Source organism: Macaca nemestrina, chromosome 16 (assembly GCF_043159975.1).
Source record: "Macaca nemestrina isolate mMacNem1 chromosome 16, mMacNem.hap1, whole genome shotgun sequence".
In the NCBI taxonomy this organism is placed as follows: Eukaryota; Metazoa; Chordata; class Mammalia; order Primates; family Cercopithecidae; genus Macaca; species Macaca nemestrina.
Genome location: NC_092140.1, coordinates 88928942 through 88943812, shown reverse-complemented (window position 1 = coordinate 88943812; position 14871 = coordinate 88928942). Strand labels below are relative to the sequence as shown.

The window sequence follows — 14871 nt, the reverse complement described above, 5'->3', positions numbered from 1 at the left end:
CTATGTGCTTCAGAGGACAGACTGAGGGCTTTGCGAAGGAGGCATAAAGAAGAAGTTATGAGCTCAGCACAATGTTGCTTATTTGTTTTGTCTTGCTTGACACTGCCAATTCCCAGATATTAAATATGTGCATACAATCATTGGTTTAACAAATGCATTTCAAGTTAATTTTTCACCACAAGGCACAGTGATAAGAGCTAGTCTATGTTAGGTGATCAAGGGGCCAGGCTCAACTCAGCTAGCAGTTAGCTTTAGAATCTTAGCTTAGCCTCTCTAGGTCTCATTTCACTTCAAACTTTAGAGGTTTGGATTACATGACTTTTACAAAGTATGATGTTTATCCTAACTGCATAAATTGCCAAAGATCGCTTCTTCCTATTAGGATTGTGACAATTTTACTAAAAGCAGTCATCATCATCGCTGCCATGAGAGATGAAGAACTGTCCTGTACAAGAGGGCACAGACTTGCTCTGGTCTGCTCCACAAAGCAGAAATTGGATCTTTGATAAGAAAAGTATAGAGAGATAGCTTCTGGCCAAATATAAGGAAGAATATTCTGGCAATTAGAGTTGCTCTAAAACTGGAATGGATTACCCTGTAACAGAGATTCCAATCCAGAGGCTGTCTTTAAGCCACAGAAATTGTAGCAGTGAGTGGAGACGGATCTGCGTAATCTCTAAAATTCATTCCAACTTAATAAATTTGTAATTTGGTTGCTTTCAGATTTGTATGTATCATGAAATAAAATATATTTTAAAGTACATGCTAACCAGAGCATTTATATTTCATTATGTCTTACAGATAAACTTCATTATCTTTGTACCTGCTTCTACTAAACTGAAAAGTCAAATGTGATTATTAACAGTCACCGAAATAGCTAAATTCAAATATCTTGTGGGTATTTACATAGAGGAAGAAAGGCTTTGGGAAGGAGGTATAAAGAAGTTATGAGCTCAGTACAAGTCAATGTTTTATTTCGACTTCCTTCATAGCTGAGCAGACTCTGTTCTCATCTGATGGGTTAAAGGAGATGAAACTTCAACTGGAAGTTTAGACTAGATGACCTCTAAGGTTTTCTAAGAAGACTACCAAGCAAAAACTCACAATGCTGATATATTACAGTTTCTCTGGAGATCAAGGAGGAGACATTAAATCTGATTTTCTTGACCACCCAAAATCTTACTTCACTTCTGACCTTTGAAAGGCACAAATGTGTGGGAAAAACAGAGATCCTGATAAAACCGGGAACTCATGCCATGATTTTGTTCAAACTTGAGCTATAGATAAGATTGCCAATCAATGTCTGTTGGGTAATGTGTTGGGATCTTTTTTTTTAAGTTCCAGATTGAAATATCACTTTTTATAGCTCTGGTCACCACATACCTGTCAGATGGCTGTGGATTTATGTTTGTTATGAGCATGGTAGCGGAATGGCCAGTTTCATTTATTCTGGCAACATTTACTGAATTTTTGAAGAAACAAGCTTTTAGAAAAACTAGAGGGTGCTATTAACTAAATAAAAAATGAATTCAGATAGTAAATTATCCATGGTAACTAAAAAGCCTGAAGAGAACAAAGATTAAGAGAGCTTCTGTCACAAAATGTTTATCTTGTTCCCACAATGGGAACATTTCAAAATTGTTCTTTGCTGTTTATAAACAGAGGACATGATTTCTCAGAGTTGTGGTGGAGGCCTAATTACAAGCATTGATGTCAAGACTGTGGGGACCAACAAAGGAAAGATCACAGTACAAATGAGTCAGAGAACTTCATTTTAAAAATATTTGTAGATGCCTGGAAGTTTTTACTATTTTTTTTTTCTACCTTTCCCATAACAATTTTCACTCAAGGCTATTTGAGGGTTCTATTATGTCCTGCGAAGCTGGCTGTGAGGATGTGATGGGGTAGGCAATGCTCAGATGCCACATTTAACAGCACCAATTACATGTGACAAATGTGTAACTCTGCAAACATATCTCCCGTCGTTCCCTTTCTTACTGTCAGTACTTACACCAATAGTAAACAACCCCAAACAAAAAGCACATCACCTTTTCACCTATGACAACTTCCAGGGGTCTATCATTTAAACCCCAAAGCTGTGGGGGACCTGACCTTGGAAGTCTCTTCACAGAACACCGAGCTTTATGTTGTGGTATCACATCAACAAAGATAACTGAACACAAAACATTCCTCCCTCCTGGAGTTTTGTATTGTTTCGTTTTTTGATTTTCAAATCAGGTAATATAAAAGTAGTCTCTCGTCAAAAATCTGCTTCTGTTCAAAGAGAAATTTAAAGGAATTCTTTTATTCAGTAGAAACCCACTTGTTTTGGACCGCTAAGAGGCACTCAGTTAAGGGGCAGCTCCTGTTCTCAGCACTATACTTAAAACTCAGACAAAGATGAAAACAAGGACCCCAAGTATCCACATTCTGAAAAGAGTTTACAGAAAATTGTAACCAAACTTTTCCTTCCAAGGCCTACTAGGAGGCATCAGGACCCTATCTGTTCCCAAACATCTAGCCCTCTACTTCCATAATCTATAACAGAGGTAGACCTAGGAAGACAGATGGCGAGCGAGGTCAGGGAGTCCAGGGTTCCTGTTTTGTTTTTGTCATCGTCTTTATTTTTTAGAGACAGAGTCTCACCCTGTTTCCCAGGTTGCCGTGTAGTGGTGCATTATATCTCACTGCATCCTCAAACGCCTGAGCTCATGCAATGCTCCCACCTCAGCCTCCTGCGTAGAGTAGCAAAGACTGGAGGCACATGCTACCGTGCCCAGCTATCTTTTTTTGTTGTTGTTTGTTTTTCTGGTAGAAAAGAAATCTTGCTATGTTGGCCAGGCTGGTCTTGAACTCCTGGCATCGAGCCATCTCCCCACCTTGGCCTCCCAAGGAGGGAGCTTGGATTACGGGCATCAGCAGCCTGGCCAGGACAGTGCAGTTTTTGTGCTAAAAGTGAATCTCAGAAGGAGAGGTAAGGGTGTTTCCTCACCAATACTACTGCCTCCCTAAGTCAAGTAAAGGAGACTCCAAGAAAACCCCTCATAAAGTCTGGGAATTTCTACAAGGAGGAACTACTACCTCACCCCTGCTGGGGCATCTGTTTGGGCAGTTGGCTTGCTCTCTCCCCCCTGGGTCCAGCTCATCACAGAAAATAGAAAAGCAGTGAAGTTTGGCAATAGAGTAGCCCATGGTAGTCTGGCCTTCTGTCTTTTAAGGTGGTAATGTTCTGTGATGCTGTTGTGAGGTAAGTGCATATTACAAGAATAGGCTGGGTTTGAGCCTTCTTGCCAGGACTCAAGAGGGATTTGTTAGGGTTCCAGGACCCCCATTAAGGACTGACTGCTGGTTGCAGGAGTGGAGGAACTGGAAGATGCCTGGCAGAGTTGAATCTCTGACTCAGAGAACTATGCAGTGTGGAGGCACAACAGGGCCCTCAAAGAACAGCCATGCACCCCTCAGGAGAGGCAGCATCGCACAGGTGGCTCAGTAATAGCCGGAGAGGCAGGACAACCAACCAAGAAAGAGCTCTGACCAGGGTACCAGATAAATCAGGACATTTAACTTCTCCCATTCCCCATCTTCCCTAAAGCAACAGGAATGAGGAAACATGAAGAGCCTGTGTCCCATCTTGAATACCAGTGTTGGAGTTAAAGGATGTGTAAGAGATGGACAATTCCATATCCTTCAAGCCATAGGTCAGGCCTTTATTGGGAAGAGAAGATCTTTAAGCTTATTATGAAATTTGAGTTTTAAACTGAATACAGCCTACTTTTAAATAATTTGAATTTCAGAAAATTTATGATAACTGACAGTGATATCATTATGAAACAAAGAAAGGATATTTGATATTAAGTGGCCAAGGAGAGGGACGGAAAGAAGTAAAACCATTTCATGTTCAGATTCAAATACGTTGAAGCTCCTTAATAAAACCATTATATGATTAGGAAATTTGACTTCCAGAATTGTTTCTCAGTCTTTAATGTTTAAAATACTTTTGGAATTTCTAAATCAGCCAACCATAATCTGAATTTGTCATAAGAATCTACAGTAATTATAATTTTAGTCAGCAGACCATACTTCAAAAAACACTGACATAAAGAGACAGTGAATGTTAAATATTCTTAGTTGGAAGCCATCTAAAAATGCTTAAACCACTATGGGTTTTGACACCATTATTTTAACATTTTGAGAAAAAAAAGCTAGGAATATATAATTAAGGAAGTACACATTTTTAAGTTTACCAAGAAAGGATGCCATGTTAGTTTCAGAGTAAGAGTGAAGTGTAGAACTTTAGAATTCCAGATCATCTGATAGCTTCTGACCTAAAAATAGTTACTTAAAAATCAAGTGAGACATTTTATCAGTGTAGGAGCATTCTTTTTATAGGATTTTAATTTAAAAATTTTCCATGAAAACTAAGAAGTAGAATGCTTATGTAGATAGGAAGACAAAGAATAAATATTTCTCCAATTCCTTGTTCATTACCCTTTCAATAGGTAGCAGTAGTTGCCTAATATATAGTTTTGAATAAATGAATATTAATAGTTTCACTATGAAAATTACCACCTTCCACTGAATATAAACTTCTGAATATTTTAAAAATAAATATGCACAAAGGAAATATATATATTTCTTTCAGTTTTCCTGAGTACCCCTTACACACACACATACACACACACACACACACATAGACACACACACAGAAATTTAAAAAATAATAATGTCCTTGAAGAAAACAAATTTAACTTTAGGACATAGCAACTAATACATGGAAAGCAAAATAGGAAACATCTCTAGGTCAAATCAAAGGACTTACTCTTTCTTTCTTGGAATGGATTGCTTCTTTTAGTGCTAGAAAGCCACACATAATATGTTTTAGATTAGAAGCAAGGCAGTGATGATACTGGTGGTGATGTGAGCGTGGTGGTAGTGATAAGTTTGGTATGTTGGTAAACATAATATTCAATAGTAAATCATATCAAATGCACATCTTAAAGAGCATTAGACATTTAATGAAGCAGAAACATGGTCCATTCAAATTTCACCTATGTAAAAATCTAAGTCGGCAAATAGAAGCGAAGAAGTCTCAGGTATGGAGACATGTTCTGAGCTGTTTTTGCCTTTTCAAATTCTACCTCTCACACTTTTGGGTCAGTGTCTCAGAAAGGATAAAGAATCTAGATCTAGACTTACATTGACTGGAATTTGAATCTGGTATCACTTGTTAGCTCCTTGATCCCTTGATCCCTGCAAGGAATCTAAATTCTCTAAGCCTGTTTCCTCTCTGTGAAATGAGACATTAACTCATTTATTATGATTAAATGGAACAGATTTACTGTGAAGTTCGAACAAAAGAATGCATTTAAATTACTCAGCACACTGCCTAACTTTTCAGTTTCTACTATTTATGACGACGACGACGACGACGACTACTACTACTACTATTGTTACTCTGTGCTAATGAAGACTAATTCAAGAATCTCTCATGCTGGGTTTTTTTTTTTTTTACTATGACCCTTTCTTTTTGGTATCTACTCCTCTTTTCCTATCTTTTCCCCTCTTCCCTTGAACCATCTAAACCATGTTTTCAAACATTCTCTGAAGGCCTGGAAATTTCAGTTTTGCTGTATCAAATTTATATTTCACTGTCATGGCCTAAAAAGAGTTTATTTCTCTCCAATAAAGAAATCATGAATTGGAGCACACACAATAACTGAAATCTTCATTAATATTTCATTGTTTGAGATATTACTGTGTTAGTCTTTATAATTCTGTGAAGGTGATGTTAAAATATTTTTTCCCACAGATAAATAGTAAAATGAGGGTCATATGTCACACTGTATTGACTATCTGATTTCCTCAAAAATTAAAATATCCATTTTAAATTAATAAATGGGTAGTCTGCAACTTGGGTTTGAAGGTCTGTGTGTGTCTGAAGCTAGTTTGCTAAGATTATTTGAGCACCACACCAAAGGAGGAACTGGGGAAAGTAATAGGCATATTTCTTATACTTGTGAAAATATTGTCTGGGGCTGCTTGAGGGGATGGGAAATTCAGCAGTGAGGCTGAAAATATGAAGCCATATGATCTTAATGACTTTTGACAAAAGATGAAAAAATGGTCATAAGAGGAAGAATTAAATGTGCACACACATATATGTATATATACACATGTGTGTATATGTGTATATATGTATGTATACATATGTGTCTATATGTACTTATATACACATAACTGATTATACATATATGTGTAAAAACCATAACTGGTTATACACATATGTGTGTGTATATCTATACACACACACATACACACACACATATATATCCATACATATAGTATTATTTGACTCTACGAATATTTATCTAGATGAAAATGTGATCATCAACTTTTCATTCTACATCTTCAATTTGGTAGGCCTTGTTGAAATGTTCAGACTTGTTAATATCAACCTTTTAAAACATAAAAATGTAAAATAAATTATGGAAATGAGAAACCAATCTTGTTTAAAAAATTGCTAAATAAAGAATGTGTTATAGGCAAGTTGTATAATCTGGATATTATGAGCAATTCTTACTGTATGCCTAGGAATTCAATAGAAGCTATTTTTAACAGAGCTTAGACCTCCTCCTATGTTATCTTTTCCTCAGTTCACCCTTCTCACCATGCTCAGTGTGCACAGATTTGCATACCGTTTAATTGTGGCATTATCCCGGGCATGCTCACAATGTCATGTCACTTCAGCAGCCATTTTGTTTTCTCATAGGAACGAAGTATTTCCTGCTGTATTCATACAATAGCCTTCATTAAAGTTTCTTTCTTTCTTTCTTTCTTTCTTTCTTTCTTTCTTTCTTTCTTTCTTTCTTTCTTTCTTTCTTTCTTTCTTTCTTTCTCTCTCTCTCTCTCTCTCTTTCTTTCTTTCTTTCTTTCGCTCTTTTCTTTCTTTCTCTCTTTCTTTCTTTCTTTTTTTTTTTTTTTTTTTTTTTTGAGATGGAGTCTCGCTCTGTTGTCTAGGCTGGAGTGCAGTGGCACAATCTCGGCTCACTGCAACCTCTGCCTTCCGAATTCAAGTGATTCTCCTGTCTCAGCTTCCTGAGTAGCTGGGACTACATGTGCTCGCCACTATGCCCATCTAATTTTTGTGTTTTAAATAGAGATGGGGTTTCACTATGTTGGCCAGTCTGGTCTCGAACCCCTCGTGATCTGCCCACCTCGTCCTCCTAAAGTGCTGGGATTACAGGTGTGAGCCACCACGCCCAGTCCAAAGTTCTGCTTCTTTCATGAAAAGCGTTATCCATTTTATAATTGATTTTACTAAGCTAATTACATAAGTCTACATCTGGAAATTTTACACATATCCATACTCTTTTGTGCAAAGGGATAAGTTTTAACAAAATTTGTGGGTTACAATCAGAGTTGGAATGAATTCTGAGGGAAAATTCAAACTGGGTTTCAGGAAGGCCTGAAAACTAGCATTCAAAAGTTTGTTTTTCCCTTATCTTACTACATATTATCTTCAGAAACAAATGACCTCTCTTTGAGATAAAACTCTTGCCATAATTTCGATGAATTCTCATAATGCACATTACACATATAACATGCTTTAGTTTTCATGTAATTTTTTAATAAAAATAAATTTATCGTATTCTATTCATTGCATATTCCTAGTATAATATATTAAAAATCAAACCCTGAATAAGTTAAGAGCCTCAGTCATGGAGAACGTAAAAGTACCCAAGTCTCTGATCTTCTAGCCTCAAGCTCTTTCTAATCCATCATTCAGTGTTTCCAATGAAACTTTTTCTCCAGACACCCAAAAAGTATAGCTCTGTTATCAGGTCCCTACAAATGCTTGATCAAACAACTGTTTTACTTTTTACTCTAGATTAAGTGGGCAATTTGACAGCCTGAGAAGGATATTGGTGTCTATCTGTCTGGAATTTACTCATCTATTGAGAGTTCTAACAGAATTATTCATGATTAGTTTTCTCCATTAGAAAGAACTAATTTCTCCATTAGTTAGAACTAATCACAACGACCAGCATCATAAGTTTGGTCCCTGTAAAGCTTTTTGGCTTTCTTTCTTATATAATAAAGTTCATCCTGACAGCAAATATGTGCAAGAAGATCTCTTGAGGCTGTTTGATGGCAGAAAGGAAAGGTTGATAACCTTCAAATACAAGCAAGGCTGAAGTAAAAATAATTCTAAAAGCTTTGTTGGACGGTGAGTTCCAACTTATCGCTGACACCATGGCAGAAGGATAGAAGAGCCATTATGAACTGCTTTCTAAAGATATAAAACACAATAGATTTAAATAGTCAACAATGTTGAACTTCAACAAGAAAGATACTGAAATAACAGAAGCCTTGTTCTGCTATTGTACTGAAACACAAGATAACTGGTTCTATGAGGCTGAATACAGTTCTTATTGTTGAAAAACTGCAAGATGCCCAGGCAAAATCATACTTCTTAAGAAGAAAAAGCAATTGGTTTGAAAGGTTAGGCTTTAAATTTAGAGAACTTTCCTACCTAGATAAACATGGACATTTATGATATAAATATATAAAACAAATAAGTGAAAAGTGTTTTGCTAGGATAAACAAATGAGAGGTATAAAGTGATCATTTCTCATACATCAAGATATTATGAATGTGAGGAAGATCTTTTGAAAATGGAAGAAAAGTAAATTTAGTACAAATAAAGAAGTATTACTTTATACAACAAGTAACTTACAGAGCTGACATGGTTTGAAAATCTAAGTCAGTTCGAGAAGACTTGAGAAAAAACCATAAACAGAGTTCCAATCTACCATTGGGACAATTAACATGATGAGGGACACACTTATAAGCCACATCATTTCTGTGAGTCATTCAATCTTGATGTTATAAATCTAGAACCTTGCAAACAAAGAACTATGAAATGTTCTGCTAAGGGACGCATGGCCACTTACTTTATCAGACAGTAGGACAGGGCAAGAGAATATAGAGGATTCATTAATATAGTCATCAAATCAGACCATGCTTTTTTATATATATCACATTTTTGGTAAAAGATTACAGTGTTCCTTCTCTGATATCTTTAGCTTTGTTTTCCCCCTCAACACCATACCTCCCATGAAAGGATCAATTTTCTCTGCTTTAACAATGGTAGCTTAGCAGACAGGATGCTACGATTCAGGGGGACTTTAGATGTCATTCACTCTAAATCTTGCATTTTGTAGATGAAGACACTGAAAATCCTGAGAGCTTGTGACCACCTATAATTTAATAGTGTCCTAATGGTAGAACCTGAGCATGGATTTAAGTCCAGTGCCTTTTGCAGAACAGCCCAACACAGCACACACTCCTTCTAATCATGGATCTAGCAAGGCATTGCGAACTCAGTATTGGATATGAGGCATTCACAATTCACCAGACTTGGTGAACAATATAACAGTTTGACAGAGCTCTTTGATATATAAACATTTTTTCCTCATGCCCCATTATTTAAGCAAGATGATCATTTGCATGCCGGTTTTTTTTTTTTTTTCCTAGGAAATCTCTTTTCATCCTAAAATTCTCAGAAATATTAACTCCCTACAGTCAGGAAATCTTAAGAAAATGTTGCCTATAGCAGATATTTTTCTAAGCTGGAATTATAATACAATTAAATCTATACCTCATATAATCATTTAGCTGTGGTTGGATGTAGTTTCTTCCAGCCAGCTTTCATGAAATATTCTGTTAGAATCTTGGTGTGTAGCGGGCAGCCAATGACTGTTTTCATTGGACAAGTAATTAGAACTTTGGACCTCCTATTTTTTAAATACTATTTACCATTTTATGACATTATGTCACAAATCTGTTTATTACCCATTTACTCCAGTAAAATTTAAGCTTCATTAGCAGAAGCGCTCTTTGTTGCTTTACTTTTGTCACTATCATCCTTCACTGCACATTCTGCCTGGAAAGTACTTGACACAGTTTCATTGATGGTGTCAAGGAAAGATTAGGAATACTCTACATGCTTACATTTTATTGTATCTATAGTATTTTTTCCAAATGAAGTGTTCCGCATTTTATTTGGGACACTAGAATTTTTAGACATTCAATATAAGTTATCCATAACAGAAAATGTAATGTCCTAAACTCTTCATTAAGAATTGTTCCCAAGACATTTTCTAAGAAAACTCCTTTAAAAAATTCTTAATGGGATATATTTAATTTAAATGAATCAGGAAGGGTTATTTTATCTTTAATACCAACTGCAATGTCATAATTATTTTATTCCAAAGGACATTCAGGACACTTATAGATTATGTGAGCCTTTTAAATTTTTCTTCTTTTCTTTCTTTTTTTGAGACAGAGTCTCACTTTGTCACCCAGGTCGGAGTGCAGTGGTGCAATCTCGGTTCACTGCAACCTCTGACTCTCAGGCTCAAGCCATTCTCCTGCCTCAGCATCCCAGGTAGCTGGGATTACAGGCTCTGGCCACCATGCCCAGCTAATTTTCATATTTTTAGTAGAGATGGGTACTACTCGAACTTCTGATCTCAAGCGATCCACACACTTTGGCCTCCCAAAGTGCTGGGATTACAGGCATGAGCCACTGTGTCCTGCCCGGCCTGACCCTTTTTTCTAATTTAAACAAGATCACACTTGATGCACTTTAGATTAATGAGAAGCTACTCTATTTTAAAGTTCACCTGAGGATATTGTTTAGTTATCCTATGTAAAACATCAAATCTTGTCCCTGTTAACTTTTCTTATTGACAATACTTAAAGTATGGTTTTTACAATTTTTAAAATTGAAAAACATATCTATCTCAAATAGGCTGTCTTTTTTTTTCTTTTTCTGTCTCAATGTCATTTTAGTCTCTTCAGCAGTGTTGAGAGTAACCCAAACTGAATTCTGAGATTTTGAATCATGAAATTTGTCACATATTTTCTAATAGCCAAATGATGAGGTGACTATGATAGCAGAGAGGTTTAAAATGATGAGCTAAATTGAGAAAATGTGATTTCTCAGCAAACCATAGTACAGAGAAAAGCATAATTAAAACGTACATTTTAACCATGGCTATAATAACAAGGAGAAAGGAAAACAAGGTTTTCACTAGCTACTTTTTTTTCTTTTCTTTTTTTTCTTTTTTATTTTTTGAGATGGAGTCTCGCTCTGTCGCCCAGGCTGGAGTGCAGTGACCGGATCTCAGCTCACTGCAAACTCCGCCTCCCGGGTTCCCGCCATTCTCCGGCCTCAGCCTCCTGAGTAGCCGGGACTACAGGCGCCCGCCACCACGCCGGGCTAATTTCTTTTTGTATTTTTAGCAGAGACGGAGTATCACCGTGTTAGCCAGGATGGCTACGATCTTCTGACCTAGTGATCCGCCAGCCTCGGCCTCCCACAGTGCTGGGATTACAGGCGTGAGCCACTGCGCCCGGCCGGAAAACAAGGTTTTCACTGGCTACTTTAAGGGGTTCTACTTTACAGTGGTTTGCTTCAGACCCAACACAACTTTCTATGACAAGAACAAAAAGAGAGTGGCCAATGTCCTGTTGTTTAATTTCCTATTATTTTAAATTAATATAGATTTCAAAGATAAATTTGAATGGATTTTTTTAAAAAGTTTCAGTTACTTTATGTATAGAATCACTAATTCTTCAGAGTAATCTGTATGTACTTTTAGAAGACTTATCTATGAGGGATATTGGAATGATTATTTACATATAGTCAATGAGATATGTTGAGAAGTTTTAATAAACAAACTCAGACGGTCAGTCATGGAATATGAAGTCATTAAAATCTGTAATTCGAAAACTTAAGGTTACATTTCTTAAACTGCTTTTGTAAGCAGATCCACTGCAGCTTGTAAAATAGTTATTTGGCTTTGGAGGTTAGGTTCTTGGAGCTACAATAGTCAGAACCTGTTCTAAACATTCCTAGGTTCCCAAACGTTAATGAATATTTTCTGAGCAACAAAATTCCATGGCAGTAACATGTTTTTATTATATTTTCTAGAGTAACACATTTACCCAGGACCCATGGTAATATCATCCACTCGACGATGGTTGGTGGTGGACCTTGCCTGTTCAAGTCTGACCTGTCGATGTGCTGAGAGGCAAGCAGCAGCAGGAACAAAAAAGTCAAATAGGAGGCTGTGTGGCAGATAAACTTGATAAATGGCTTCCTGATGAACAGTCCGAGTGGGCTTTTGGGAGCTATCAGGTAGCACACAGAGAAGACAGGAAAAAGAAGTCCTATGATGAAACATGTCACCATCTTCACTGCCCAGTGTCTTCTCCTCCAGCCTGGAAACTCATCGTACCAGCGAGATGCCAGCAGCTGTTGACAATTGGGCTGGGCAACAAACTAAACAGAAGGGAAAGGAAAAGGAAAAATAAGTCATAGTTACATGGAGTGGCCTCAGTTCATCAATAAGAACACAACTGGGATATTTAAAGACAGAAATTCTGTTTCACATAATTTTACATTTAAACAATCAAAAGGCCTTAAGTCATTCTGTGAATCAAGCCAATGTATTGAATATTTATTCTACCCAAGGCACAGTATGACATGTTTAGTGAGACACAACTGAAGTCAAAATACTATGGCTGCACTTGAGGAAGCAAAAATAGAACTGGGGAATAGGAATATGCAAAAGATACACTGATAAGTGAACAAAGCAGTTTACAAAGATACACACCTATATACACATATATAAGAATATATAAATGTGGCTCTTTTTTGATATAGTTATTATTTCTTGGTTACAACACTATACTTAATTTTTATTTATATTTGTGTGTACTTTTAACAATTTTCTGTAATAGATATTTATTACTTTAATCATCAGGAAAAGCAAACAAACTTTTCTTTGTGAGGTACAAGCTAAATATACTTTTAATTGGGTTGAGGCAATATGAAAAACAGATGAAAGAAGATAATATTCACCAGAATGTTAATCATCATAGCTTAATTCGGTATAAACAATGCAAACACCTTCCTAAGTATACCTAATTATCTTATACAAAACATTTCACAGACATGACTCATTCTATCCTGACAACATTTTAGAGATGTAGCATGGACACTACTTACTGTATGTTAAGGAGGTTACATATCTATCAAACTATGAGATGTTTGAATATCTGGTTCAGGATTTTTTTCCTCAATATTTCTTTTTTTCCTCAGTATTTCTCAGATTCTATTTCTGAAACTTTCTCATTGGGATTGTCAGTTAAGCAATATATGAATTAAGAGAAAATTGTATCCTTCAGATGGAACAGTCCAAGAATGCTTCCACCTGCATATTTGTATAAGTAGAAAAAGAAGATGAAGGCAATCCACGGCAAGATACCATGGGAGAACAAGAGCATAACCTGGTGAGAAAGTGTACAGTGGGATTAAGCGATGCCCTATGGACAGTTCTGATTGAAGGAGAGGTGTAAGTTCCTTGTAAGAGACTTGGAAAAGTTCTGTTGGCATAATAAAATGGCTTACTCTAAAAGCAAACTTAGTGCTTGTTCCTTTTACGGGTCTCTCCACCCAACTCCACATTTCCCATCTTTCTTCTTTAGTTCTAAGCCATATGGCTGTCCTTTAGGCAAGACTTTTTCCATTCTCTTTTCTGATGGTAAGCAAGGAAGCAGTCTCTGGATATGCAGAAAGGATGCTTTGTTTGGGGATGAAGAAAGAGATGAGGTGACATTCAAAAAGTAATCCAATAGTTGAGGTGTTCAACCATTTGGATTAGATGAATAATAGTTTTTCATGCAACTGTTTCTCTTGATCTTGTCTTGCATATCTACTTATCAATGTATATAGTGGGCAAATAAATATGCAAACAACTGAATTAGGTTTATAATAATGGATTCAGTAAATACAGATAAAACCAGATAAAGTAGTATAGTTTTAAGGCTGGGATAGGGAGGACTCGCCTCATTATCTTGTATGGCACTTACTTAAGGAAATTTCAAGCTCCATAAACAGTCAAGCTAAATTTTATTCCAGACAAAGCCAGGTATTTGAAAGTCAAAATAGAGTTTTTGCTTATATAACTGTAGAGTACTGACAAACAGTGGTTTAGATCATTAACCAGCACTGTTCTCTTTAAGAGTTTTATTTTTTCCCCACATAATCCTTTCCATCAGCATTTGATAAAGAAATCATAGTCTACCATCTTCTTTCTTTTTTTATTCCCCATGGAATAAAATATTTTTAGTAGTAGTAAACTTTAGGACAACTGAAATGTCTTGATAAAAGAGAGTTAAGAAAGCCTATGGGAAATGCAAGATATAACAAGAAGTTGCCATCATCTTATAAGTATTCACACATTGACAAAACACTATAAGGGACTAAGTACTAAGTAACTCATTCCGTGCATGCAGAAAGAGTAAAAGAAAGGTGTGTACTTTGTTCACTACAGTCTAAGTGAGGTCTTGGATTCAAACTCTGCCCTTTCTGGTCAAAATCTCACTACAGCATGGGGCACCTGAGGACAATCAAACAGAGAACTTTCTTAGGATAATTTAAGATTTGTTCAATTAATATTTCTGCTGTGAATACATATATATATACCCCGTAAAATTACCTAAAAGAAGCAAAGAGTTTAATCCTCATAGAACACCTGCCATTGCAAAGTGCTAGGATAGCCATGATTTTTTATTTATGTTTCACTCTTAAAAGTGCTTTTTCTTTCTTTAGTTATTGAAAGTATATACTGTGCTTAGTAAATGAACAGTATACGTAATTTTACATTAAACACAGACACAGGGAGGTTGTTGCAGAAGTAAAAAATATGGAGAGGAATAAGAAGAGCAGGAGTGAGTGTACGTAATACACAAGGTTCCCCAAATGTGGATGTTATTTGGCTATGTATTTGATCTAAT

The 14871-nt window shown here is 36.3% G+C and overlaps 1 protein-coding gene across 4 annotated transcripts in view; it reads right to left on the bottom strand.

The window, feature by feature from the left end:
- Positions 1 to 14871, bottom strand: part of LOC105486048 (transient receptor potential cation channel subfamily C member 4) — a 225385-nt gene that overhangs the window by 46740 nt on the left and 163774 nt on the right. For all 4 annotated transcript variants that reach the window (XM_071081461.1, XM_011748736.3, XM_011748735.3 and 1 more), the window contains one exon: positions 12016 to 12352. In XM_071081461.1, coding sequence (XP_070937562.1) covers positions 12016 to 12352 — 337 coding nt within the window. The remainder of the gene's footprint in view (positions 1 to 12015; positions 12353 to 14871) is intronic.